Source organism: Myotis nattereri (assembly GCF_964212035.1).
Source record: "Myotis nattereri genome assembly, chromosome: 2".
Classification (NCBI taxonomy): Eukaryota; Metazoa; Chordata; class Mammalia; order Chiroptera; family Vespertilionidae; genus Myotis; species Myotis nattereri.
In genome coordinates this window covers 99,359,318-99,387,066 of record NC_138076.1, presented here as the reverse complement: position 1 = coordinate 99,387,066, position 27,749 = coordinate 99,359,318, and the positions used below count along the sequence as shown (strand labels likewise).

Genomic DNA, 27,749 nt, shown 5'->3' with positions numbered 1-27,749 from the left:
TTAACAATCAACGATACATTTTATTTATTTATTTTTTTATTGATTTTAAGAGAGAAAGGAGGGGAGAGGGAAAGAAAGAGTAACATTAATGTAAGAGCATAACATTGATTGGTTACCTCCTGCACATCCCTTACCAGGGATCGAGTCTACAACCCAGGTATGTCCCCTGACCTGGAATCAAACCGCACATGGGATGATGCCCAACCAACTGAGCCACACAGGCCAGGGCAACAATACATTTTATGAGACTGACGCGCTACCTACTGCACTAACGAGGCACCTAACAATACATTTTATAGTGTGATCATATTAAAGAATTCACCCAGAAATTACAGTGTTTGTAGTTAAGACTTTAGACAAATATATTTGGTTGAGAATTTTTATTTCCTCCGTGAAATTTCAATAACATGTGTTTTAAATTGTCATAAAACAAAATAATCATAGCTATATTATGATAGAGCATTTTTAATTTATTTTTAAAATTTTTCAATTACAGTTGACATACAATATTAAAATAGTTTCAGGTATAGAACATAGTGATCAGACATTTATATAACTTACGAAATGACCACCCCAAAGTCCAGTACACTCCTGACACCATACACAGTTACTACAATATTACTGACTACATCCTTTACGCCATACTTTGCATCCCTGAGACTATTTTGTAACTACCAATTTGTACTTGATAATCCTTTGACCTTTTTCACACAATCCCCCCCAAACCCCCTCATTTGGCAGCCATTCATTTGTTCTCTGTATCTATAGGTCTGCTTCTATATTGTATTTTTGCTTGTGTTGTTTTTTATATTCTACATATAGTAAAATAATATAGCATTTGTCTTTCTATATCTGACTTACTGCACTTAGAATAATAAATACCCTCTAGATCCCATCCATGTTGTTACAAATGGCAAAATTCATTATTTTTTTATGGCTGAGTAATATATATGTACCACTCCTTCTTTAGCCATTCATCTATCAATGGATACTTGGGTTATGCCATATCTTGGCTATTTCAAATAATAATGCAATGAAGACAGGAGTGCATAGATCTTTTGAATTACTGTTTTGAATTTCTTCCTATAAATATCCAGAAGTAGAATTGCTGGGTCATATGATAGTTTTATTTTTTAATTTATTTGATGAATCTCCATATTGTTTTCCATAGCACCTGAAGCAATTTACAATCCCATCTACAGTGCACAAGGGTTCTTTTTGGCCCACATCCTCCCCAACAATTAGTGTTTGTTGACTTATTGATGATAGCCATTGTGAGATATGTAAGGTAATACCTAACTGTGGTTTTAATTTCCATTTCCCTGATGACTAGTAACTTTGAGCATTTTTCCATATGTCTTTTCATCATCTGTAGGTCCCTTTTGGAGAAAGTCCTACTTATTTCCTCTGCCCATTTTTTTAATTGTACTGTTTGGATTTTTTGGTGTTAAGTTGTATCAGTTCCTTATATATTTTGGATATTAACCGCTAGTGCATGCATCATTGGCGAATATTTTCTCCCATTCTGTAGGATGGCTTTTCATTTTTTTGATGATATTCATCACTATGCAAAACTTTTTAGTTTCATATACTCCCCCTTGTTTATTTTTCATTTTGTTTCCCTTGACCAAGAAGACATATCCTAAAACATATTACTGAGAGCAATGACAAAGAGTATATTGCTTATGATTTCTATTAGAAGTTTTATGGTTTTGAGTTTACTTTTAATCCATTTGAGTTTATTCTTGCATATGGTGTAAAAAAGTGGTCTGGTTTTATTTTTTTGCATGTTTACCATTTATTAAAGAGACTGTCTGTAACTCCATTATGTATTATCACCTACTTTGTCATACACTAACTGATCATAAAGGTGTGGCTTTATTTATCTATTTTGTCCCAATAATCTATATGTCTGTTTTTAGGCCAATACCATACTGTTTTGATTACTATGGTCTTGTAGTATAGTTTGATATCAGGAAGTATGATTCCTCCAACTTTGCTCTTCTTTCCCAAAACTAGTGTGACTATTTGGGATATTTTATAGATCCACATAAATTTTTGGAATATTTGTTCTACTTATGTGAAATATGCCATTGGTATCTTGATAGGAATTGCATTGAATCTATAGAATTGCTTTAGGTAGTACGGGCATTTTAGCTATGTTAATCCTTCCTATCCATGAGCATGATATTCTTCCATTTATTTGTACCTTTTTCAATTTCTTTCTTCAATATCTTATAGTTTTCTAAGTACAGGTTTTTTACCACCTTCCTTAAATTTATTCCTAGGTATTTTATTCTTTTTGATGCAATTATAAATGGGCTTTTCTCAATATCTGGTAGTTTATTGGTGATTTCTAAATATATATATTGTATCCTGCAACTATACTGAAACCATTTATTAGTTCTAACGGGTTTTTGGTGAAATATTTAGAATTCTCCCTCTATAGTATATCATCTCCAAATAATGGCTGTTTTATTTATTCCTTTAAATTCTAATGCCTTTTATTTATTTTCTGATTGCTGTTGCTAGGTGATGAAAGTGCACATCCTAGTTTTGCCCCTCATCTTAAAGAAAAAGTTTTCAACTTTTCACCACTGAGTATGATATTGGCTGCATATGTCATATATAGCCTTTATAATATTGAGGCATGTTCACTACAGCCCCACTTTCCTATGAGTTTTTATTGTATACAGATGTTGGATATAGTAAAATACTTTTTCTCAATCTACTGACATGAGTGCATGATTTTTATACTTCATTTTATTAATGAGGTATATCCCATTAGTTGACTTGCGGATATTGTACCAACCTTGCATCCTAGAAATAATTCTCACTTGACTATGGTGTATATGCTTTTTAATATATTGCTGAATCTGAATTGCTAATATTTTGCTGAGAATTTTTCCATCTACAGTGTTCATCAGGGATAATGGCCTCTCTCTTCTCCTTTTGGTACCCCTATGATGTGAATGCTGATATGCTTGATGTTGCACAGAGGCCCCTTCCTCTATCCTCATTTTTTTTAATTCTTTTTCTTTTCCTGTGTTGATTGAATGTTTTCTGCTACTTTGTCTTCCAGATTATTGACCAGAAACTCTACTCCATGTGATATACTGATTCCCTCTAATATAGCCTTCATTTCAGTATTATTCATTCCTGACTGTACTTTTATATGTTTCTCTTTTTTTATTGTTATTTTTTGTCTCTATGTTGGAATTCTCCCTGAGTTCATCTCTTATTTTGCTAAATTCATTGAGAATCCTTGTAACCAGTGCTTTCAAATCTGTATTAGGTACACTGCCTGCCTTCATTTCATTTAATTCTTTTTCTGGAGTTTTGTCTTGTTCTTTCATTTGAGACATGTTTCTTTGTCTCCTCATTTTGGCTGCATCCCTGTGTTCATTTCTATGTATTAAATATATATCTGTTATTTCTCCCAGGCTCAGCAAAGTGACTATATATAGTAGGTTTCCAGTGGGGCTCAGTAGCACAGTCTCCCTGATCACCTGAGCTGGTGCTCCAGAAGTGTCCCTTGTGTGGGTTCTATGTGCCGTCCTGTTGTAAGTAAGCCTTGATTGTTGTTGGCACATCAGTGGGCAGAACTGACCTTCAAGCTTACTGGTTGCGAGGGCTACTATAGTGGACAAGATGTTCTGTGGGTGCTGACCTGATAAGCAGGAGTCACTTTAACAGGGTTCGGTGCCAATGGAATCTGCCTTTTAGATGTGTCATTTGTGGACCTGGGTGGGTAGTGTTATAGTGTAGTAAAATGCTAGCCACCATGTGGTGTTGTACTGGAGCCTCTGGGAGGGCTACAGTGCAATCCAATGTCAGCTGCCACTTGTGTCCACCTTGGGGCTACTTGGTAAGAGCTAGAAAGTGATCTGTATTTGGTTGCCACTTGTGCTGGTCTTGGAGGCACTTGTGAGAGGCTATGCTATGAATCAAGGCCATCTGCCACTAGTACAGAGCTTTGGGCCCTTTGGTGCATACCATGATGTGACCTGAGATCAACTGCCACTTTTGCTAGGCTTGTCACTGCTTAGTTGAAGTTCTGTTCCATGCTAAGGCTGGCTGCCATTTATGCGAGGCTTGGGACCACTTGGTGGAATCTACAATGCAAGTTGAGACCAGTTGCCACTTTGTGCCTGGCTTGGAGCTGCTTAGCAAGAGGTAGAGGGCATGGCCAGGCTAACTGTTGCTTCTTTGGGATTTGTGGACCTTTAAAAGATTTTGAGAAAGTCTGCAGCATGAGCCCAGGCAGACTGCTGGTATGGAAAAGCCATTGAAAGAGGTTTCAACCCAGTGTATGAGTTGTGTGGGGCCAGGTCTCAGGAAATCACCAACACAAGGTGAACAAGTTAGCTCAGATTTGATCCCAGCTTGAGCCTGCAAGCTTGGTGGGGGGAAAGTTCGATAAAGTAATAATGATGCCTGCCAGCACTTCTGTCCCTGAAGAAAGCTGCCCCAACCCCTGCCTCTCTAGCCTTCACACTGAAGTTAATTAATTCAGTTCCGCCCTGTATTTATGTCTCTGGTGCTTTTCAAGCTGCTGCCTCTGAACTGAAGCTTAAAATGAGTGAGTTTGTGAGTGAGAGGCCATCTGTGGGCCCCCAAAAGAATCAACTTGGTCTCTAGCAGCCCTCAAACTTACTCAGATGCTATCCCTGCAGGTTTTCAGTCAGACGATAATGAAGATTCCTCTTCTCAACACTGCTTGTCTGGTTGAAGAGCTACATTTGGGGCTGGGACCACTCATTTCTCAGGTGAAAACAATGCAGCCAATATACCTCTTCTGATTCTTACTCACCACACTGTGGGTGTGTGACCTCTCTGCTCTATGTCTCCATCTCTCCTACCAGTCTCCAAAGCGGCTTCTTTGTCTCCTTATAGAAATTTATTTCAGTTAGTCCTCCGGTGGTTTCAGTAATGGCTGTTCTATAATATAGTTGTGATTTTGATACAGTTGTGGGAGGTGGAGGGCACAGAGATCACCTACTCTGTCATCTTGACCCTGTAGCTTTAGAATTTGGACATTTTGAACATGTATTTGAGCCATTTCTTAGAATTCTGTTTTGAGGATAACCATAATCAGGCCATCTCCCTGAAGCAACAATTAACTTTTAATAGTTAAGCATATATCCAAGTTAGGGTTCTAAATTTTACATACATGTATTTTGTTTTGGAAACTTTTACATTTTATAGAAAAGTTAAACAACAGTACAGAGTGTTCCTACCTAGTAGTCACCCAAATTCTTCATAACATAGTACACATGTGAAAACTAAGAAATCAACAGAGGTATAATATTATCAACTAATCTACCTATTTTATTCATATTTCAACAGTTTTCCTTCATGTGCTTTTTCTATTCAGGATCCAATACATGATAGCAGCTTTCACTTAATCATCATATATCCTTACTAACTAGTATACTCCTTTGATCTGTGGGAGTTTCCCATTATTTGTTTGCCATGCCCTTCAACAGTTTTGAGGAGGACTGGTCAAATGTTTTATAGAATGTATCTTAAAATCTGGGGTTGTATGAGGCTTTCTCTGGATTATATTAGGGTTATTTATTTTTTAGAACAGTGGTTCTCAACCTGTGGGTCGCGACCCCTTTGGGGGTCAAATGACTCTTTCACAGGGGTCGCCTAAATACATCTTGAATATCAGATATTTACATTACAATTCATAACAGTAGCAAAATTACATTTATGAAGTAGCAACGAAAACAGGTTTATGGTTGGGGGTCACCACAACATGAGGAGCTGTATTAAAGGGTCATGGCATTAGGAATGTTGAGAACCACTGTTTTAGAAGAATAACACAAAGGTGAAGTATATGACTGTTGATATTACCCTATCAATAGTGAAAATCACTGCCAGGTTTTATTATTCTTTGAAAGAAAGCAGTAAATTTATCCAATACTCATGAAGAGAAGACTTAAGTTCCATCTCCAGGTGGGAGAATTTGTAGCATATATTATTTGGAACAAACTTCTCAATTGTAATGATAGATGCCAAAACTATTTCTAGTTCAGTTAACAATTACAGTATATGATTATCTCACAACCTGTATTCCAGGCACTTGACATAAATTATATCCTATCTATTACAAAGGACCAACCCACACAGACATCAGTTTAGCTTCATTTCTGAACCCCAGTCAGATTCTCTGTTAGACAATCAATTCCTCAATATACAACTAAGATGCTGAGCTTAGGAAATGTCTCATTTTTTAGCAGTTTTAAAGGTTATTCTTTTTAGATTTTTAGGTATGTAATAAAACCACCTATAAATAATGATACCTATTTTCTCCTCCCTAATAATTGGGTGTTGTATTTGTTTCAAATCTTGAACAAGTAATGATTAGATTATTGTATGAATGCTGCCAATATTTCACATTTATTTGATATCAACTATTTAAGATCAATATTTTATCATACATAAGAAATGTTCTGATTTTATTAGAACTATATGTTAAATTGTACCTATTACCTTTTTGCTAACTATTCAAATTATCACATGGCAGTATACTATAATTAACCACTTTATATCTGCTCTCACTTAGTCTAAAACCAAATGAGGAAGCAGAGTGGTTTTATTCATTTATAGAACCAAAAATAAGCTTCAAGGATGTTTTCAAGACCTCTAAAAAGATATATAGCTAGGTCTATATATATAGAAATATAGATATATATATATTATAATGTTTTAAACTTATTTTCTAAAACTTCTGTAATTTCAGTGTGTATTTTCTCTTTGACACAAATATTGTTTAATAAATTTTAAATTTCTAAGTAGATTTTTTGGTTCCAGATTTCGTTACTATTTTCTAATGTTATTGCATATTAATAAGATAATCTTTCCTGTTTTGTTTCTGTCTTGAAAATTTTCTCTAATGTCTACTACATCACTTCAAATTTTTATATATGCTCCTTGGACACTTAAAGTCGTATTCTTCACTAACAAGATACAGAGTTCAAACTATATTAATTAGATTTATGTTATTATTTATATTACTTTCTCTCTACACTTGTTTTGAACCAAGATCAATAAATTAAAGTTTGTTTTAATGTTTAAACTTAGTATTTGTCTACTTCCCCTTTCATTTCTGTTTCAAGAAGGTTTCATCCTTTGATAATTTAAAATATCCCTCTTTATATTGTTTGTTGCTTTTTGTCTTTTAGAATTTTTCCACTATTAAGTCATGATTACTTCTTTTTATCATTTGTATTTATGTGGTATACCTTTACTCATCCTTTTATTTTCAGCATTTCTCTAATTCACTTTAATTTTAGGATGTTTCTTGAATATAGAACTGTAATTTTTCTCTTTAATATCTTGAAAGCTTCATAGTTTTATTGAACTGCTTATCTTTGTAACTATAAGGGAATCAGAGGTCCTCTATATGTTTACAAAGTGTATTTTCCTAATATAAGCAATGATAATCGTATTTACTCTTAATTTTTCCTCTCTTCTGTCATCAAATTTAGCCAATAGTCCTATATTTCTACTATTTCATTTGTCAGCTTCCATGGGTATCATTTGACTCTTTGGATCTACTTTGCATTCTATATTTCCTCAATCGTTTCCCAATTTATTATCATTGTACCATTTATAAATTATTACATGATATAAAAAGTAAATTCTGGTCTGCAACTCTAATTCGAACATTTGTTTTAATCTTGGTTTTACTGTTAAATTAATGCATTGCTCTCCAATAGTCCTTAGCTGTAGTCTGCCTAACTGGCTGGACTTCATTTCCTGCCCCCAAAATTTCCTAAAGTATTATTCAGAAAAACACAATTATTTGTAGTTAAAAATTGTTTGTCAGCACCCTTTTTACTTCAAGTATCCTTTGTCTCACATTTTCTTCATTTCAATACCTTATGGTTGGTGCTTTAAGTTACCTGTATTGAAGGTTGTTGTAGAAAAGTTAAGGCAAGACTCAAAATATTTTTTTCTCCTTATTTGCATACTGCAAAGTATTCTTTACTTATATTTAAATCCAATAGTATACTTTTGTGCCGATCATTCAAGAAATTTTCCCTGATAAACAGTATGACCTTTGGTACAGATGGCAAAATCTTGTATTAGGATTTCACTAAATTACAGTTGTATATATTTGTTTAGTCCAGTGTCCCAATTTTCTTACTTGAAAACGCTATTTATGCTATTGTTGGAACTTCTGTGCTTTCTACGTCTATAATTTTCTCTGTAATCCTTGATATAATCTTATTAATACATATTATTTGCTCTGTTTCCAATTTTATCTTCCCTGTATCTTAGTATGCTATCCACACAATTAATTTTCCTTGAGCTTCTTCTGATTTCATTTTTATTTGTGTGAAAGTTTTTTTCCTTTAATTTTTCCACAAAATTATGTAAGCTCGTGGTTCAGTACTTCCAAATTATCCTACCATTTCTTCCAACTTATTGAAATTCTGTTTAGTAGTTGTCCTTCCTCAGAAGCAAATCATTTATTTCTTATTTTTTTAACTTATGGTAAAATTTCTAATCACAATTATGTACTCAGCAATTTTTTCACATTTCTATATTTTTAAATGTGCTTTCTTTATAAGTTTTAAGAGATGCATCTTGGTTAGAATCTTTTATTAATATCTCCTAATCAATTTCTTTAAGTAAGCAACCCTTTTCTCTTAATATTAAAGTACGTATGTTTCTCACTTTCAGTAATCTATATACTGTTCCCTCATAAATGGGTAACTCTTTCCTACTATCTGGTTACACTGAATCGGTCTTCACATCATTGCTATCTTTATTCTCCCATACTTAACTATTGTTTTGATACCAAAACGAAAATAATATCTTTTACTTGGATTTTGTGCAGTTTTCATCAGTGCTATCAGTAAACTCTTGGTAAATTTAAACACTAAAAAGAACTGCCAACAGTAAGGTTCTAAGAGGAATCCTACGTAGCAATATTTCAATAAAAGCACAAATTTTGGGTGGCTCATTTGCATAGAAAATGGATTTTAAAAAAGAGTAATCATGCAGTGGTCAAAACAGTATAAAAAAACTTATACCGGCAGGTAACTTTTAAAGTAGCTGACTTCTGGACTTTGGGGAAAAAAGATATTTTAGGAGTTTTAAATCACAAAACTGATCAATAAGCCCAATGCCAGTAAAGCCCAATGTAACAAATAATAAAATACTGACGTAGCATGTAAGCAAAGAAATAGCTCTAAGGAAATTTCAATATACATGATATTCCCTGTGTCAAGTAAATTTTCATTGAAATCATATCCATATGTGCTTTACTTTATTTGATGAAATATTTTATTATTATCCATAAAATGAACAATATTTTTCAACAAGCATATAGGAGTACACTATGTTACTGAAATTGTGATCTTTGTTCTATAATCTACTATTAATAAATATTGTTTTATAAAACATTTTTGCAACTTTTGCCATAAGAAGCTATTTTCCATTGTAAGATTATTCCAGTCAGAATGCATGTAAAATCAGATACAAAAGGAGTAAAAATACAATTTCAGTAGACATTTCTATTAATTCATTATAAAAAACTTCTACTTACTTGTGACCTAAATGCTTCAGAAAGTATCCCAAAACCTTCAGAGCTTGAACCCAAATACTTTCACTTTTTGAAGCCAATAATTTGTAGATTACCCTAAAAATATAAAAACCAATGATCTTTTAAACTTCTACAAATATTGAAAATATAAGTACTGTATCCTTTACAATTAAATGACACATACATAAAATATAAAATACCACTCAGGATTTCAAATTCTTGGAAAAAAGAAAAAATTAGCACATTTTATTAATTTTTATTTAAACTTGACCTTCAAAAATATATTAACAAAAAACTATGTCTCACTTGTTTACATAATTACTTTACAATCTTCATAAATAGTTAATCTTCAAAGTCCTTTACTTTGTCCTCTTGCTCTAAAACATTTTTCACCTATATTATTGCCATTGCACTGCCATTGCCCTAACTCATCATCCCTAACACTGATGAATAAAATAATTGCTCTAATGATCTCACTACAATTTTGTCCCTCTCCAACTCTTTTCCACACAGTTGACTATATTTTACAAAATGGAAATCTGAGCAAATAAGTTCCCCATTAAAAATTCATTAATTTTCATCAACAACAAAACAAAATCTAAATTTAGCATTCTATGGACCTTCCAATCCTGGCCATTATTCTAGCTCTTGATCCTAAACTCATTAATTTTCTTGTGCTCTCTTTGGCTGAATTATACCATACTCTCATTTTCCTGCAAAAAAACAAGTTGCTCTTCCCACTTCTTGAAATATCTTTATTTTTTTAAATTTATCTTTATTGTTGTATTACAGGTGTCGCCTTAATTCCACCCATTGAACCCCTCACCCACTCCCAGGCCTTCACTGCACTATGGTCTGTGTCCATATATGCATACTAGAGGCCCTATGCATCCTTGCACCGGTGGGGTCCCTCGACCTGGCCTGTGGACATCCCCTGAGGGGCCACAGCTTGTAAGAGGGCACAGGCCAGGCTGAGGGACTCTACTGGTGCACGATTAGGGCCGGGGAGGGACCAGGGTGTGTCTGGCCCATGTCACCCATTCCTCATTGGGGCTGATCAGGGCCAGCTAACTGGGGAGGTACCACAGTAGGTGGGCCAGGTGGGGAGGGACTGAGAGAGAGCTCCAGGGTGTGCCTGGCCCATCTTGCCCAGTCCCCTATTGGCCAGACCCCAGCAGTAAGCTAACTTATCGGTCGGAGCACATGCCCTCTGGTGGTCAGTGCGCATCATAGCTACGGGTTGAACAGCTGAATGGTCACTTAGGCTTTTATATATATAGATAGTTCTTTGGTTAATCTCTTTCTGTCCCTCCACCCCCTTCCATCTGAGATTCCACAGTCTGTTTCATGGTTCTATGTCTCTGGATCTATTTCGTTCATCAGTTTATTTTTGTTTATTAGATTGTACATATAAGTGACATCATGTGATACTTGTCTTTCTCTGACTGGCTTATTTCTTAGAATAATACTCTCCAGTATAGTAATGATTTAATTACTCTTCTTGAGACCTGAGATCCATTTTCTATACACCTCATCAGATAAGTTTTGGAGGTTATATAGCAGCTTCCTCCATTTATTTCCTTTTAATGAGTAAGACTGCTATATTTATTCAAAAGTTCATAGAATAGGGTCCATTCTAGAAAGCACAACTGTACTCAATTAAAGTCTATTAAAATACTAATATTATACTCATACCTTATTCCATTTCTTTGATCAAATGCTGGTATCATTGAGGCTGGATGTTCTGACATTAAAGCCACTAGTAACTGTAATACATCATGAATATTTTCATCCTGCATAAGAATAACCAAAATTTATTTAGTTAAAACTTTATGCTATGCTTTGAATAAAATAATTAAAATAGAAGACCCAGACCATGTCCTACCTCATGCATTGTAAGTAGGTAATTTAATATACTCTGAAGTTCATCTTCTTTGACCCCTCGATCCTAATGTTTAAAAACAGTATTAATAGTTAAATCTAAAATTAAAACTTTAATTAAAGGCATGAAAATGAGCATTTTTAAAGAAATTTTTAAAAACTTAAAAGAAGTAATGTTTTAGTTAAAATATCTAGACACTTCATAATCAAGAGACTATATTACTTCAGTTTAAATAAATAAATATTTAGAAATTTATATCCTCTAAAGTTGTTACTATTTGATTGACATTCCCTACAAAGAGTTAGTATATTTTGATCATGTTATTGTATCAATAATCACTATTTTTAAACATATACTCTTTTCTTAAAATAATGCAAATTACTGCCCCTGCCAGTGTGGCTCAGTGGTTGACTATCGACCTATAAACCAGGAGGTCAAGTTCCATTCCTAGTCAGGGCACATACCTGGGGGGGCATGCAGGAGGCAGCCAATCAATGATTCTCTCTCACCATTGATGTTTCTATCTCTCCCTCTCCCTTCCATTATGAAATCACTAAAAATTAAATAAAATTTTAAAATAATGCAAATTACTATAAAACTTCACAATACTGAGAATTTTATCTTTATTTTCCATTTTAAAAATATTAATCTTTAAAAAATCCTACTTTGATAAATTACATTAATCTAAGCCTTATTAAAAGAGGACACACAATTTTCTGGAATAAAATCTTTATTCTTGTTTCATACTCACATGTTCCTTGCCTTTGTGCTATAACGCTTAATATAGAGGATAGCAAAGAGTAGTTAACAAAAAGTAAAATTCAACAAAAGTTAATACTAAGATTTGTAAAATTTTGAAAGCAATCCAAATTTTTTGTGCTAATTTTATGATGATTTTAAACTATACCAAAAATTCCTTCTCACCTAATATATTGTAATTCTGAATTACATAAAATTATTTTACCTTTAGTATTAGCTGTTTCAGAAAAAGTAGCATAAATGCCCGTAGGGATATAATTTCTTTTTGTGATGGCCGCGGACCATCTGAAATAAGACAAAAAGGGGGAAAAAAAAAGAAAAACAGGAAAAAATGTCACGATATTAAATAAGCTCAATGCAATAATGTTAGGATAGTATGGAATTCTTTAATAGTTATATTTGTTATAATTATAATATTTATTACTACTAATGCCGCATAATCTGAATTATATCAGAGAATCTAAACATTGATTTTTCAGAGTTTTAGCAATTTCAAATTACTCACTAAATGTCAGATTTGAGGGAAAGAATTACTTTTTAAAAATTACATTACTATACATTGATAAATGTATAACCATCAAGTGGTTACACAGATATTTTTTTCCCACTTCTATTAACTTAATAGGTTGGTTCCCTTTTCCCCTTCAAATCCAAGGTTTCCCAATACTTCTTCCATCCTAAAACTGGTCTTCATTTAAAAAACAAAACACAGAAAAAGCGACACTCTATTGTAATTATTTGTTTGCAGGTCTTTTCTTCTGTCACCTGTATATACCAAATACATATTATAGTGGACCCTCAATAAATACTTGTGAGTCAATAAATGAAAATGATACATATATATTAATTACATCATAATATCTAAATTTCAAATTAATTAACTGCAAATATTTAATTACCAAAAAATGAGAATACACAATAAGCACATGTAATATATATAATATACAAAAATTAAATTATACCTTTAAGGTAGGTAGGTAGCTAGAACCATGATAGTCCTTAAACATCAAACTTTTCTTAATGTAACCAGGATTTATATAGCCCTTCTGTAAGTTTTAAAACAACAATCCCTTTATGTGTCATTTCTAACATCTCTTATTTATTCAGCAAAAATTAACATGTAGATTATTATATCTGAAAGCAAATTAACATTCAAATAATCCACTCTTTTTATTCTTGAGAAAGAAATATCTTCCCCATTTTCCAAGACTGCCTTCTACATCTTTGCCCCACTTTGCCAATAGTACAAAGTACCCTATCCTCCCTATCAACACTTGGTATTACGTATTCTTAAAAAATATTTTTCACTGTGAAAAAATAGCACTTATACAGAAGATATAATTGTACAATTTAATGAATTATTATAAAATGAACACCTATTGTGAAGAAACTGAACACTGAGAGCAGCCTGGCAGGGAAACCCATTAACCAGTTGAGTGCAGGGAAAGAACTGTACAAAGTGAAGAGTGAGGTCCTGATTTAGGTCATTTGCAGATTTCTATTTCTGTTATATAAATATTCCCAACATGATTGATTTCAAGTTCAAGGTAGCAGTGGTTAAGTACCAGTTTATAAAATCCCTGAATATTTAAACATTGGCTGTGGCACCAGAACAACAGAATCCTCGCCCTACCTCTGATCACATCTCCCATTCCATCCCAGTAGAGTATACCAGTATCTTAGTAAAATTATCTTAGTTTTATTTATAAATTTGCCATTATTTAATGAAGTTGGACAAGTTTTATATTACCTTAATAAATCAATATTTTTATTAAGATGAGGGTAATAATAGTGCTTATGTCATAGGATATTTTATGAGAATTAAATAGATCAACATATGTAAAGACATTAGAATAGTGCCTGGTCCATTTTAATTGTAAGTACTCAGTAAATGTTATATGTAATTATTTACTACTATCATACATTACACAATGTAAAGAGCAGGTTGCATAGAAATATATAGGTCTGTATAAATTTTATGTATGTGAATAATATGAACTAATTTTACAAAATATAATACAAATAAATTTGTCTTACAAATATAAAACTGAATGACAAAACAAATGATAAATAATACTATTCATGTAAAACACAGAAGCTAAGCAATACTTTAGGAATACAGACATAAATAGCAAAGGAGTCAAGCATAGTAAAAAATAAAAAGTACTCAAGTAAAGTAAAAGCACAATGAACATAAAATTAAAGATGGGGTAATCTCTGGGCTGGAAAGGGGAGAAAGGTGTGTGCACCTTCAAACAGGCTTAGGATAATGTTCTATTTCTTAAGCTTAGTGTTACTTATATAAGGTTCACTTTATATTTACACATATAATACCACTTTGTGTTTATAATATACTAGGGGCCCGGTGCACGAAATTCGTGCACTGGGTGGGGGGAAGGGGAGTGTCCCTCAGCCCAGCCTGCCCCCTCTCACATACTGGGAGCCCTCAGGCGTTGACCCCCATCACCCTTCGATCGCCTGATCGGCCCCTTGCCCAGGCCTGACGCCTCCGCCAGAGGTGTCAGGCTTGGACAGGGGACCCCCATCTTCCCCCGATCACTGGCTCCGCCCCCCACCCAGGCCTGATGCCTCAGCCAGAGGAGTTGACCCTCATCACCCTCCGATCACCAATCACCAGATCGGCCCCTTGACCAGGCCTGAGGCCTCCGGCAGAGGTGTCAGGCCTGGGCAGGGGACCCCCAGCTCCCCGCGGTTGCAGGCTCTGCCCCTGCCCAGGCCTAACTCCTCTGGCCTAGGCTCCAGCCCGGGCAGCGGGGACCTGCAGTGGCAGCGGGGGGTGCCGCGATCGAGGGCTTCGCTTTAGGCCCAGGCAAGGGACCCCTAGCTCCTGGGACTGCCAGCTTCAACCATGCCCAGCTCCCATCGCTGGCTCCACCCCTACTTCCTGCTATCACTGGCCAGGGCGGCAAAGGCACCTGATTCTCCGATCATGGCCCCAGGGCCACCTTTGCCCTGCCCCCCAGCTCTTAGCTCCCCCCTGGGTTTCAGATCACTGTCAGTGGCAGGGGGCTTCTTCCTGCTTTCCCTTTCCCCTCCCTGCATTGTGCCTACATATGCAAATTAGCCGTCATCTTGTTGGCAGTTAACCGCCAATCATAGTTGGCAGTTAATTTGCATATAGCCCTGATTAGCCAATGAAAAGGGTATCGTCGTACGCCAATTACCATTTTTCTCTTTTATTAGTGTAGATTAAAAACACCTATAACTTGAAACACCTATGTATATACATGAGCAGGAAAAAATATGGCAAAAGCATATGTAAGGTTGATAATCTTGGCTCCTTGGGAGAATATTATTTTTTATTCATAAAACTTTCTATTATTCCATTTGCTACCAAGTTCATGTATTTCTATGATATTTATAATATAAATGTTTTTACAGTGAACCATATAAAATAACAATTTAAGAAACAAAAGTGCTAATCAGAATCAAAGCAAAAAAGACTATACTTCACAAAAAGTTCAATAAAAAAGCTAATGAAGGACAAAGTATCTTTACTGTGTCCTTAAAGCATTTTAGTTTAAAAGAGTATTGATAAAATAAAACTATAAGTTTCAAGTCAGAATTTCACATAACACTAACAAAATTTCAGATGGATTAGAAAAGATGTTCATTTTATATTTACACATATAATACCAGCATGGCTCAGTGGTTAGAATATTGCCTTGCGCACCTGAGGGTCACGGGTCTGATTCCCAGTCAAGGACACATACCTGGGTTGCAGGTTCTATCCATGGCCCCAGTTGGGGTGGTTCAGGAAGCAACCAATTGATGTGTCTCTCTCAAATTGAGGTTTCTCTCTCCCTCTCTCCCACTCACTTCCCTTCCACTCTCTCTAAAAATTAGTGGAAAAAATATCCTCAGGTGAGGATTAACAGCAACAATTATTTAAAACAATTAATTAACAAAACTACAGTTTGAAAAAATAAATTAAAGCATAAAGAAAAAGACATGTTCACCCTGACTTGTGTGGCTCAGTTGGCTGAGCGTCATCACATGCACCAAAAGGTTGCTGGTTCGATTCCCAGTCAGGGCATATGTCCAGGTTGCAGGAGGCAGCCGTAATGTTTTTCCCCTCACATCGATGTTTCTCCCTCTCTCTCCCTTCCTCTCTCTCTAAAAATCAATAAAAATATATATATTTTTTTAAACAAAAAAATGGGGGGGGGGGGTGGCAATGGTGGGATAAGGACACATGTAATACCTTAATCAATAAAGAAAAAAAAGGAAAAAAAAGAAAAAAATCTCTTCCCCAAAGGAGAACCTATGTAATACTTTCAACAATAAAGAATACACACACACACACACACACACACTCTCTCTCTCTCTCTCTCTAAGGCCCAGTACACGAATTCGTGCACGGGTGGGGTTCCTCGGGGTGGCCTGTGGAGATCGGGCCCCAGCTCATGCCTCCAGCCTCACAGCCCTAGCTTGCACACCCCAGACTTGCAGCTCCGCCTGGCATCCCGCCTTGGCCTGGTGCCGCCCCCTCAGCTGCTCCACCATCCCACCTGCAGGGCAATCTATCAGGCTGGGGCGCCACCAGGCTCCCTCAGTGCCTGGGAGCCGGGTGGCAGCCCCATCCCCCACCACCGCTGCTAGTCGCTGTCTGCAGAGCGATCAGTGGGGCAATTGGGACCCTGCTTGCACCGGCCTTTGCCTGGTGCCGCCCACTCACCTGGTCCACCATCCCGCCACGGTTCCACTCTCATTGGGGCCCATTAGGGCCGGCAGCACCTCCACTGCCGCCTGCTGCCAGTGCCACGCTGCCCCCAGCGAGCAGTCGAACTCCAGGTCTCCCAGTCGAACAACCGCCCAAGGGGACAATTTGCATATTAGGCTTTTATTATAGGATATGTATATGTATATGTGTGTGTGTGTGTGTGTGTGTGTGTGTGTGTGTGTGTGTATATATATATATATATATATATATATATATATATATATATACACATATTTGGTTTCTCTTTTCTGTGGCCAGTGCCAGCAGGGCCTAAGAGTTCAGAAGGTAACAGAGGCCAAGGAAACACAAGAGGCTGGCATGGACCAGGAGGCAACACCTTCAGGGCAAGGCAGGAAACAATAGAGGTCAGTGGTATGCAGTGGCAAAGAAACAATGGAGGTCAAGGAGGCAATAAGGAACATCCAGAGTTAAAGCTGTGGAAGGAGTGTCAGAATCAAGGGGCATGTCAATGCTGAGAAGGTGATGGTGTAGGTGTCAGAACACTGGTTTCATAATGTAGAATATGCAAATATCCTACATAATAATCCTATATAATAAAAGGGTAATATGCAAACTGACCCAACAGTGGAACGACCGGGAACGACCAGTTTCTATAACGCACACTGACCACCAAGGGACAGACGCTCAACACGGGAGCTATCCCCTGGTGGTCAGTGCGCTCCCAGAGGGGGAGCTCCGCTCAGCCACAAGCTGGGATGATGGCTTCGAGCGCAGCAGTGGTGGCAGGAGCCTCTCCCACCTCCGTGACACTGCTAAGGATGTCCGATTGTGGCTTAAGCCTGCTCCCCCCTGCCAGAGGGATGTCTAACTGCCAGCTTAGGCCTGATCCTCCAGGGAGTGGGCCTAAACTGGCAGGTGGACATCCCCCAAGGGCTCCCAGGCTACCAGAGGGATGCCTGACTGCCAGTTTAGGCCCAATCCCCCATGGAAGGGGCCTAAGCTGGCAGGTGGACATCCCCTGAGGGTTCCCGGACTACAAGAGAGCGCAGACTGGGCTGAGGGACCCCCCTCCCCACCCCGGCCAACTGCACAAATTATTTTCATGCATCAGGCCTCTAATACAAATATATTAAAGATACTGGGAGTAAGATTTCTCACTATTAAAGGAAGAAAGCTAAAATATAATACGTTTGGGGTTATATTGAACCACATAGTTTTGGGCTAGAATTGAAGGTATGAACTCAATTTTTAATATAATTAGATCAGTTTGGATGAATGCATGTATTTATATTTCTGCATCCTTTTCACTAAAAATGCCCAGAAGCCAATGACACCAAAGAAGAATAAATACAACAAGCACATTTAACACTGAAATTCTGGTTTCTAAAAACTATATTTACCAAAACAATCTAGGGCTCCTTGAAGAAATGCATGAATCCAGGACTGGGATGAGAAAAGTATAAGATGAACAAAGGTCATCTTATACCAGAAGGCAAGGAAGTACCAAAAAAAAATATGGACATCAGTCATAAAAACCCAAGAACTCATGTGAACCCAAGAACTCTCCTACTGGCAAAATCTGAGACAACTTGAAAATAAAAATAAATGATCATGCAACTGAGGGGATAGGATAGTCTTTGGGTTACATCAAGGCAGATTTTTTAAAGTTTCATGAACCAACCCATACCCATTCATATACATACTATAAATAGTGTTTTGGGTTTGGGTTTTTTGGGGGGGCTGTTTTGCAAAACAGTAGCAAACTAAACTATCAGCAATAGAAACATTAAGGTTCCCTAAACCTAAAATAATTACTGTCTGGCCCTTCCCTGAGAAAGCCTACCACTATTGATACAACATATTAAATAAAATAGGAAACCTTGAAAAATGTATACTAATATTAAAAATGAGCAAATAAATAAATGGAGTAGAAAAATGAGTTATTTCTACAGTAGAATTCAAAGAAATAAATGTTAAAAAATATTGCTACTTGGCAGCATTCATAGTAAAAATCAATTCTGACAAGAGTTATGGATGAATCAGTGAATTTGTTAAAAAAGCAGGATATTTACATATCTCAATGTATTTTCCCATGAAATACTTATTATAAAAGAGAAAGAAGTAATTTTATAATTAAGAAACTAACAAAACAGAAACAGACTCATAAATACAGATAACAGACTGACAGCTGTCAGAGGGAAGTGGGGTTGAGGGATGGTTGAAATAGTGAAGGGATTAAGCAACAACAACAACAACAAAACTCAAAAAACAGTAGGATTTTTTCCCCAGTGATTACCAAAGGGAAAAGGGGACGGAAGGTTAGAAGAGGGTAAAGGGGGGATTAAGGGTGACGGAAGGATACTTGAATTAGGGTGGTGAACACACATTACAATATACAGATGTATTATAGAATTGTACACCTGAAACCTATATAATTTTATTAACCAATGTCACCCCAATAAGTTCAATAAAAGTTTTTAAAAAGAGAACCCTGGTAGAAACCACCATAATCAAATGATCAAAATTAATACCAGTAGCAATAAGACAACTCAACATCATGTGCCCCTTGATATGATACAATGAGAAAGAACTAATACGATTTCTATGTAATTATTTCCAAAACTGAAATCCTAAATCTTCATGAGAAGATATCAAAGAGATGCAAATTAAGGGACATTCTAAAACTTAATTTGATTGTATTAGTCAAAAATATCAAGGAAATGCTAAACAAACTACTCCATATCAAAGAATATTAAAACACCAAGACAACTAAGAGCAATAAAATAACCTCCATTGGGAATCAGAAGGGGGAAATGATTCATTTTTTCCCCTAGAAAGGATATTATTGGGATAACTGAATTAATTTCAATTGGATCTCTGGATTAGATTACAGTATTTTTTTAATGTCAATTACCTGATTTTATGGTTGCCTTTGGTTATATAAGTGAAGCCCTTATGTTTTAGGAAATAAACAGTAGAATATTTAGGGGTAACAGGGCATCATACATACAATTTATTCTCAAATGATTAAACAATATGCATATGTATGTGTTTACATTTACATAAAAGTATAGAATGATAAAGTCTATGTGGTAAAATGTAAGATATTAGGAAATATGGTTTCCTGTCCAATTATTACAAATATACCATAAATTTGAAATTATTTATTTGAAGCAAAAATAAATGTGTGAAAATATGATTTTCCTAATTAAAGAAAACTCTATCAGAGGTAGTGTTTAAGAACAAGTGCTCTAAGTCAGATGAACATGATTCAAATTTTAGTTCTCTAACTTTTCCCCCCAATCTACAAAATGTGAGTGATATTAATAAAATAGTTATATTTAGATATAGTATTACGTGCATGTGTAAATATGTATATAGAATATATTACATATAAACTATTTAAAAATTAACATGTAAAAAGCTTAGCACAGAATCCAATCATTGTGAACATTCAGTAGATTTTAGGCATTATTGAGTTGTGAAAAAATAGAAAAAGACATAAAGATAGAATAATATATCTGAGCGCAAATATCACAATTTTTAGAGTCCCATCAATAAAAGACATAAAAGCAAGCTGATAAGTGAATATTAAAATAGTGAAATGCTATTTTGCCCTATCAAAATTTTTTTATAAAACGATGAATTTGCAATGCTATTATGAATATGCTGAGAAAAGCACTCTAACATACTACTGGTGAAATTATAAACTGGTATAATATTTCTGAAAAAAACTGACTATTTATTATGAGACCCTTTCTCAGAAATTCTAAACAAATCAAAGGTAGAGGTAAGTAATAATGTACAATGAAATCAATCACTGAATTATCTGTAGATTTGATTACTTATGGAATCAAAACTTTAGAAATAGGTAAATGGCACATCCTCTTAGAATACTATGCAGAGCTAAGAAAACAAAAACATGCAAAAATCAAGAAAACCTTCATTCTTTAAGAGTTTAAATATTTCTCAGATTTATTCAATGAGAAATAGTGGAAGAACACACACCAAAATTGTAAGTTAATTCCTGAGGTTTGGGTTATGAATAATTTTTCTTTTATATTATTATATTTTCTATGATAAGTATGTATTTTTATATAATTAGAAAATAATTGTCAGTATATTTTAAACAACCCATTGCAGTGAACAATTAGCTTCTACTATACTTGTAAGAAACTGTGAAGTTGGGAAAAAAATATAAAGAAAGTAAACAATTTCAAAATGTTGAAAGAATATCAGAATTCATGGGTCATGACCAATATCATTCATCTGTTTTTAATATTATGAATATATTTCCTTAGTCACAATAAGTATATAGGATACAAGATAGAATATTATTTATTTTACCTGTCCTTTTTTTCTAAAATAGTTTAATATTGCAGAAATATAAACTTCTTGACCAAAAAAAATTTCAATATAGCAATTTACTATATAAGAAAGACAAAAGTTGAGTGATATTTTCATAACCAAGCATATCTGTTAACTATAACAGTACTCAGAACATAGACCAATCATAGTACAGTGTAATGTACAGATAAGGATTATACTTACCTAATCCTTTAGGTGTAATGCCACTACTGTCAGCAGGATTAATGACCCAGTAGTAATATTTTAATGTGTGCATTAGCTGTAACACTGTTCCTACTCTGCGTATGGTAGTATAAATGGTAGCAGTTCCAATAAATTCAGCAGACAAATAAGTGTATAGAGAAAGCTGAACCTAAAACACAAAATATTAACAGACCATTAAAATAAATTTTTAAAGTTTGAAGTGTTTATATTATACATATCCACTCTATTCTAATTTAAATGAAAATTAGTAAAGGCCTAGCAAGTAGCATATATTATGAGGTTAAAAATAAATATTTAGGATTATCAAACTGTTTAAAAAGTTAATTAGATGAAAGCCTAAATCAAAGTACAATTCAGCAGCTCAAAAAGCACAGAATGTCAGATAGTTATGTCATATTTGCAAAAAGTACATATTATTGTCATATATCTTAAAAGTCTGATGCAACTTCAAAATATCGTAACCCATTGCCACAATATGCGAAGTCTAACCATGTAAACAGAGAAAAGATAAGTCAAACACCTTGTTGAAATAGTGAACAAACTCCAGGGTTGAGATTAGCACTGTAATGAACATAATAAACTGTGATAAAAGTCAGAATTTAAACATTATTTACAAAAAGTTATGTGGAAGATTTGAAAATTGCAAAAGGCAGCTCAAAATCATAAAATATGTCCCAGAGCGCACAAATTTCATACACTGGGCCTCTAGTTACTTATAACATTACAATAAAATAAAATAAAATAAATGAGAATAAATTTATACCTTTGCAGGTGTATGTATCCAGATGGCTGGGTTGAATAAAATATGATCACAAAGCTGCTTCAGCAAAGGTGCTCCATGAGATAATCCATCAAGGTATTTTGCAAAGGATAAAAATTGCTCTAGGACAGCTCTAGTTATATGAACTCGTGAGGACTGAAGAAAGAAAACAGAAATTCAAACTAAAACTATGCATAATACCAAAGTATAAAATTGTTGACTAAACATAAATACATACTAATTTTTCATATGCTATCACTAATACTTTAAATACAAAATTAAAAAACTTTAAATTTCTTTTGATATTTAAATTTTAATTTTATTTGGAAACTTAGAATTTTAAGATAATTCTGTAAATGATAGTTTGTTATCTGAAGCTCTTTCTAGGATAACAGCAGATATAGGTAAATATCTGTTTTAAAATACCACTTAATTCAAGCTAAATAAATAAAATATGTTATGAATAATAAATTGTTTTATTCCTTTTTTGTAGAAATTGATGGGGGAAAATTAAAACACACGAAGTTTAAAAAATTAATATCATGATAATACATATACATACAAAAAAAGTTATTAGTAAAGAGAACTGCTTTTGCTAACTCCAACACATAGGGAAAATAAAATGATGTTACCATTCTACTGAAACCTTTCTTCAAAGTTACAAATGAATTACACCAAACACAGCATAAAATTTCTTGACCTATCCATAGTATTTGCTTGAAAATACTGTCCTCCTTTGGCATTCATGAGCCTCAGATTACTCCTAAGTGTCCTTTACTTAAAACATGGAAACTGCTGAAAATTATTTATTTGGAACTTTCTTCTGAATAAATATACTCTCCCTAGATATTTTAAGCTTCCACAGATTCATATAACAAATCTCTTTGCTGAGCTCTCCCATCAAGAATTTTCAACTGCCATCACCAATACATAAACTGTAACCAATAGTATTTAGGTAAATGATAGATTTTCCAAAATTCAAATCAAACCTTAAAGCTTCACTGTCCAATAGAGTAGCCACTAGTCATATGTCATTACTAAGCCCTTGAAATGTGTCTAGTCCAGCCGTGGGCAAACTACGGCCCGCGGGCCAGATCCGGCCCATTTGAAATGAATAAAACTAAAAAAAAAAAAAAAAAAGACCGTACCCTTTTATGTAATGATGTTTACTTTGAATTTATATTAGTTCACACAAACACTCCATTCATGCTTTTGTTCCGGCCCTCCGGTTCAGTTTAAGAACCCATTGTGGCCCTCGAGTCAAAAAGTTTGCCCAACCCTGGTCTAGTCCAAAGTGAAATGTGCCATAATTATGTACATCCTGGACTTTGAAGAGTTAGAATGAAGAAATAATGCAAAATACCAATTACTCTTTTTCATATTGATTATATGTTGAAGTGGAAATATTTTGAGTATACTAGATTAAATCAAATATATTATTAAAGTTAACTTCACCAGTTATTTTTTACTGGAAAATTTAATTGAAAATGCTACCCTAGAGTATAATTTCAGTAGAAAATATTATAGAGGAAAAGGTGTTCAAAAAAGCTAATAATAAGAACTCAAATGTCAAAAAATGTATCTACCTACACAAATTACTTCTTCTTCATCTAGTGATCATGTTCGTAGTATCACCAGCCTCCCCAAGGTAGTAAAATCACCTACCACTCAACCCTAAATCACAGGTCATATTACACCTTTATCTCTATTATCCACTGATTAAAGTCAAACTATCAGTATAGGATTATTAAGGTATGATATTACCTACATTCATCATGCTTGTAACAAGGACAACTCAATAAATTTGATTTAAGCATGCCATGCATTTTCATACTTCTACATAAGAAATCTACAAACTCAAATGATTACAATATGCAAGTAGTCAACAACAATATATCAATCAGGGTAGGAGACAATGAAGAGTAGTGAAGAGAAACAGATGGGGGCCGACAGGACAGCAGGGAGGGAGAGAGTGTGAGTAACTAAAGGAGCGAGAGGAAAATGTGTGGATGTTTATGGTGTGTTAGTGGAGGAGTAAGGGGCAGTTAGATATCACAGGAGGCCAGGGGACTGGCAGTTTGGACTCTCCTAGATGGGGAACCCCTGCTACTGCCTTGGGCACTCCCAGGTCGGCAATGCTTTAGCGGGGAGCCCCGGCCATCTTGAAGAGGAGAGCAACGGAGGCCAAAAGTGCAGCCACACCAACACCCAGATGGGCCTCCAACACCACTACCAGACTTGTACACTGATTCACTTGCCAGCCATAACCTGTGTGGAACGACCACCGTGCCCCAGCAGTGAAGAGCGCAGTATAGCTTGGCAGGTCCTAAGACAGACCTCCCAAGCTGTGCCTCCTCGCAGAAGCCCAAACCCAGTGTCCCAGGAGCCCATGCTTCAGGTATGCACTGTAAGTGCAAGCCAGGGGTACCCCTCGCCCGGCTCCATCACTGGTTCCAGTACAGAGCCAAAGACCAGTGTGCCCCCACCCCAGCACAGACAGCTATCAGTAGGCACGTGCTCAGCCCCAGACACAGATAGAGCTGTCATCTGGGACATGCCTTCCCTAGGCCAGATCAGAGCTGCTGTTGCGACCTGTTGTCCCCAGCCACAGATCACAGGACCACACTGCATGTGTGCTGCCAGAGGGTCCTAGGGTACCATTCTGCCTTGGATGCTGGGCCGCACAGTGAATTGCATGCCAGAGGGCTCTGGGGCATCACAGGGAGTCACACACCAGAGTAACTGTGCATGGCCACCACCAACCCCGAGAATCTGAAGTGGACAACTGAGGGACCAGTACCGAGGGAGAAGGGGGTACAATTAAGAGTAGAGACAATGCAGGTGTGAAACTCAGGCAGACCCAGCCTTTGGTCTAGGGAGTTCAAAATCATTGAACCACTGGAGCTTCAACCCCTCGACCCCAAACAGGAAGCCCAGGGCAAAAAGAGACAGCAAAAATAGCAAGGAAAATAACAACCAAAGGATATTAACACATTGTATGTGGGAAACATATTTATACATTTTACGTATTTATACGTTCTACCAGTGTAGTAGAGCACAGGACACGTATTAATACTTTTTTTTATAGACTAGCGGTAGAATGTGGGTAACATATAAATACATAAACTAAAGTGATCGTAATTTTACTGAACGTTGCCATTTGTGCAAAAAATTAGCAAAAATGGCCCGTGCCACCTGTTAGTGCGCGATAAAAACTACCTGCAAACAATGTGTTAACAGAAGAATCACCAGAAAAGGAACTAAATGAAATAAAGGAAAGTAATAAGTCAGAGAAAGATTCAGAATAAGGGTAATAAAGTTGCTAAACCAGCTGAATGAGAAAATGAACATATGTAAGAATCAAGAGGAAATAAAGAATGATATAGCTACAATAAAAAACACAATGGAAAGGTTTCAACAGTAGATTAGAAGTGGAGGACCAAATCAGTGAGCTAGAAAACAGGTTAGAAAAATACACCCCCTGTGAACAGCAATTGGAGAGAAAAATTGGAAAGCAGGAGGAGAGCGTAAGAAACCTATAGGACAACATGAAAAAAAGCAACACGTGTATAATAAGGGTGCGAGAAGGACAAGATGAGGAGCAAGGATTAGAAAACCTATTTGAAGACATAATGACAGAAAACTTCCCTGATTTGGGAAAGAAAAATGTCTCATCAGCACAGAGAGTCCCAAACAAGATGAAGCCAAAAAGAACCACAGCAAGACACATGATAATTACTATAGAAATCTTTAACGACAAAGATAAAACCATAAGCGCTGCAAAAAAGAGACAAAGAGTTACCTACAAGGGATCCCCACAGGCCATGCTGAGGGATCCCACTGGTGCACAGGTGCACTGGGCCTCTAGTAATCCTACAAAATTCAAAATGAGCCTTAAAGCTTAACTTTACATGATAATGTTTTTTTTTTAAAAAAAATATATTTCTTTATTGATTTCAGAGAAGAAGGGAGAAGGAGAGAGAGATAGAAACATCAATGATGAGAGAGAATCATTGATCGGCTGCTCTTGCACGTCCCCTACTGGGAATCGAACCCGCAACCCAGGCATGTGCCCTTGGCTGGAATCAAACCTGGGACCCTTCAGTCCGCAGGCTGACGCTCTATCCACTGAGCCAAGCTGGCTAGGGCTACATGATAATGTTTTAAGAAGATAAAGTAAATGGTTCTAACAAATAGCTGAATGATTACAAGAGACAGAGGGACAAAAACAAATATTTGAGTAGAAACAAAACAGCAAGAATCGGGCTCTCATTTTAAAGGAACTTTAATGAAAAGAATATAATACATTCAAATTCTAAAGTACTATTAATGTATAGGAGAATACATTTAAATAAGAGATCAGTGGATATTTAAAGCTTCAGCCAGCTCCTTCACTTGTTATAATTTCACACAGCTTATGTAATATACTAGAGGCCCAGTGCACAAAAATTTGGGCACTCGGGTGGGAGGAGAGGTCCCTCAGCCCAGCCTGTGCCCTCTCGCAGTCTGGGACCCCTCGGGAGATAATGACCTGCTGGCTTAGGCCTGCTCCTGGGTGGCAGAGGCAGGCCCAATCCCTAGGTGCAGGCCCTGGTCGGGCTCAGAGCAGGGCCAATTGGGGGGTTGGGGCATCGCCCCGTCACACTCAAGACAGGATCGATGGGGAGGTTGCAGCGCCACCCCCTGTCATGCAGAGAGCAGGGCCAATCAGGGGGTTGGGGCGCTACCCCCTGTCACGCACAGAGCAGTGCCCATCAGGGGAGTTGGGGCTCCGTACCCTGTCACGCACGGAGCAGGACCAATCAGGGGGTTGGGGCGCTGCCCCCTGTCATGCACAGAGCAAGGCCCATCAGTGGGGTTGGGGCTCCATACCCTGTCACGCACAGAGCAGGGTCAATAAGGGGGTTGGGGAGCTCCCCCGTATCAGGCACAGAGCAGGGCCGATCAGGGGGTTGGGGCACCTTCCCCTGTCACGAACAGAGCAGGGAGGATAGGGAGGTTGTGGCCCCACCCCCTGTCACACACAGAGCCGCAGGGCTATCACGGGTTTGGGTGCTGCCCCCTGTCATGCTGATTCCGGTGCCGGGAGGCCTCTCGGCTCCGCTGATCCCGGTGCTGAGAGGCATATTACCCTTTTACTATATAGGATAGAGGCCTGGTGCATGGGTGTGGGCCGGCTGGTTTGCCCTGAAGGGTGTCCTGGATCAGGGTGGGGGTCCCCACTGGGGTGCCTGGCCAGCCTGAGTGAGGGGATGATGGCTGTTTGCAGCTGGTCACACACCCTTCAGGGTGGGGGTCCCCACTAGGGTGCCTGGCCAGTCTTGGTAAGGGTCTGAGGGCTGTTTTCAGGCTGGCGGGTGACTGAAGCTCCCAACCACTCCTTTTTTTCTTTTTCTTTTTTTTATTCTGGGCCAGCTTTAGCACTGGCTCCAGCTCTGAGGCCTCTGTTGCTGAAAGCAGGTATCTGGTTTGTTTGGTTTCTATAATCGAAACTCTGTATCAAATC

The 27,749-nt window shown here is 36.7% G+C and overlaps 1 protein-coding gene across 1 annotated transcript in view; it reads right to left on the bottom strand.

Moving 5' to 3' along the window:
- NBEA (neurobeachin) overlaps window positions 1-27,749 on the bottom strand; it is a gene marked incomplete at its 5' end in the record, with an annotated part of 948,936 nt that overhangs the window by 741,784 nt on the left and 179,403 nt on the right. The window contains 6 exons of the mRNA XM_081083035.1: window positions 9,569-9,661; window positions 11,261-11,358; window positions 11,451-11,513; window positions 12,412-12,491; window positions 21,463-21,631; window positions 22,247-22,399. Of these exons, the coding sequence (XP_080939161.1) occupies window positions 9,569-9,661; window positions 11,261-11,358; window positions 11,451-11,513; window positions 12,412-12,491; window positions 21,463-21,631; window positions 22,247-22,399 (656 nt within the window). The remainder of the gene's footprint in view (window positions 1-9,568; window positions 9,662-11,260; window positions 11,359-11,450; window positions 11,514-12,411; window positions 12,492-21,462; window positions 21,632-22,246; window positions 22,400-27,749) is intronic.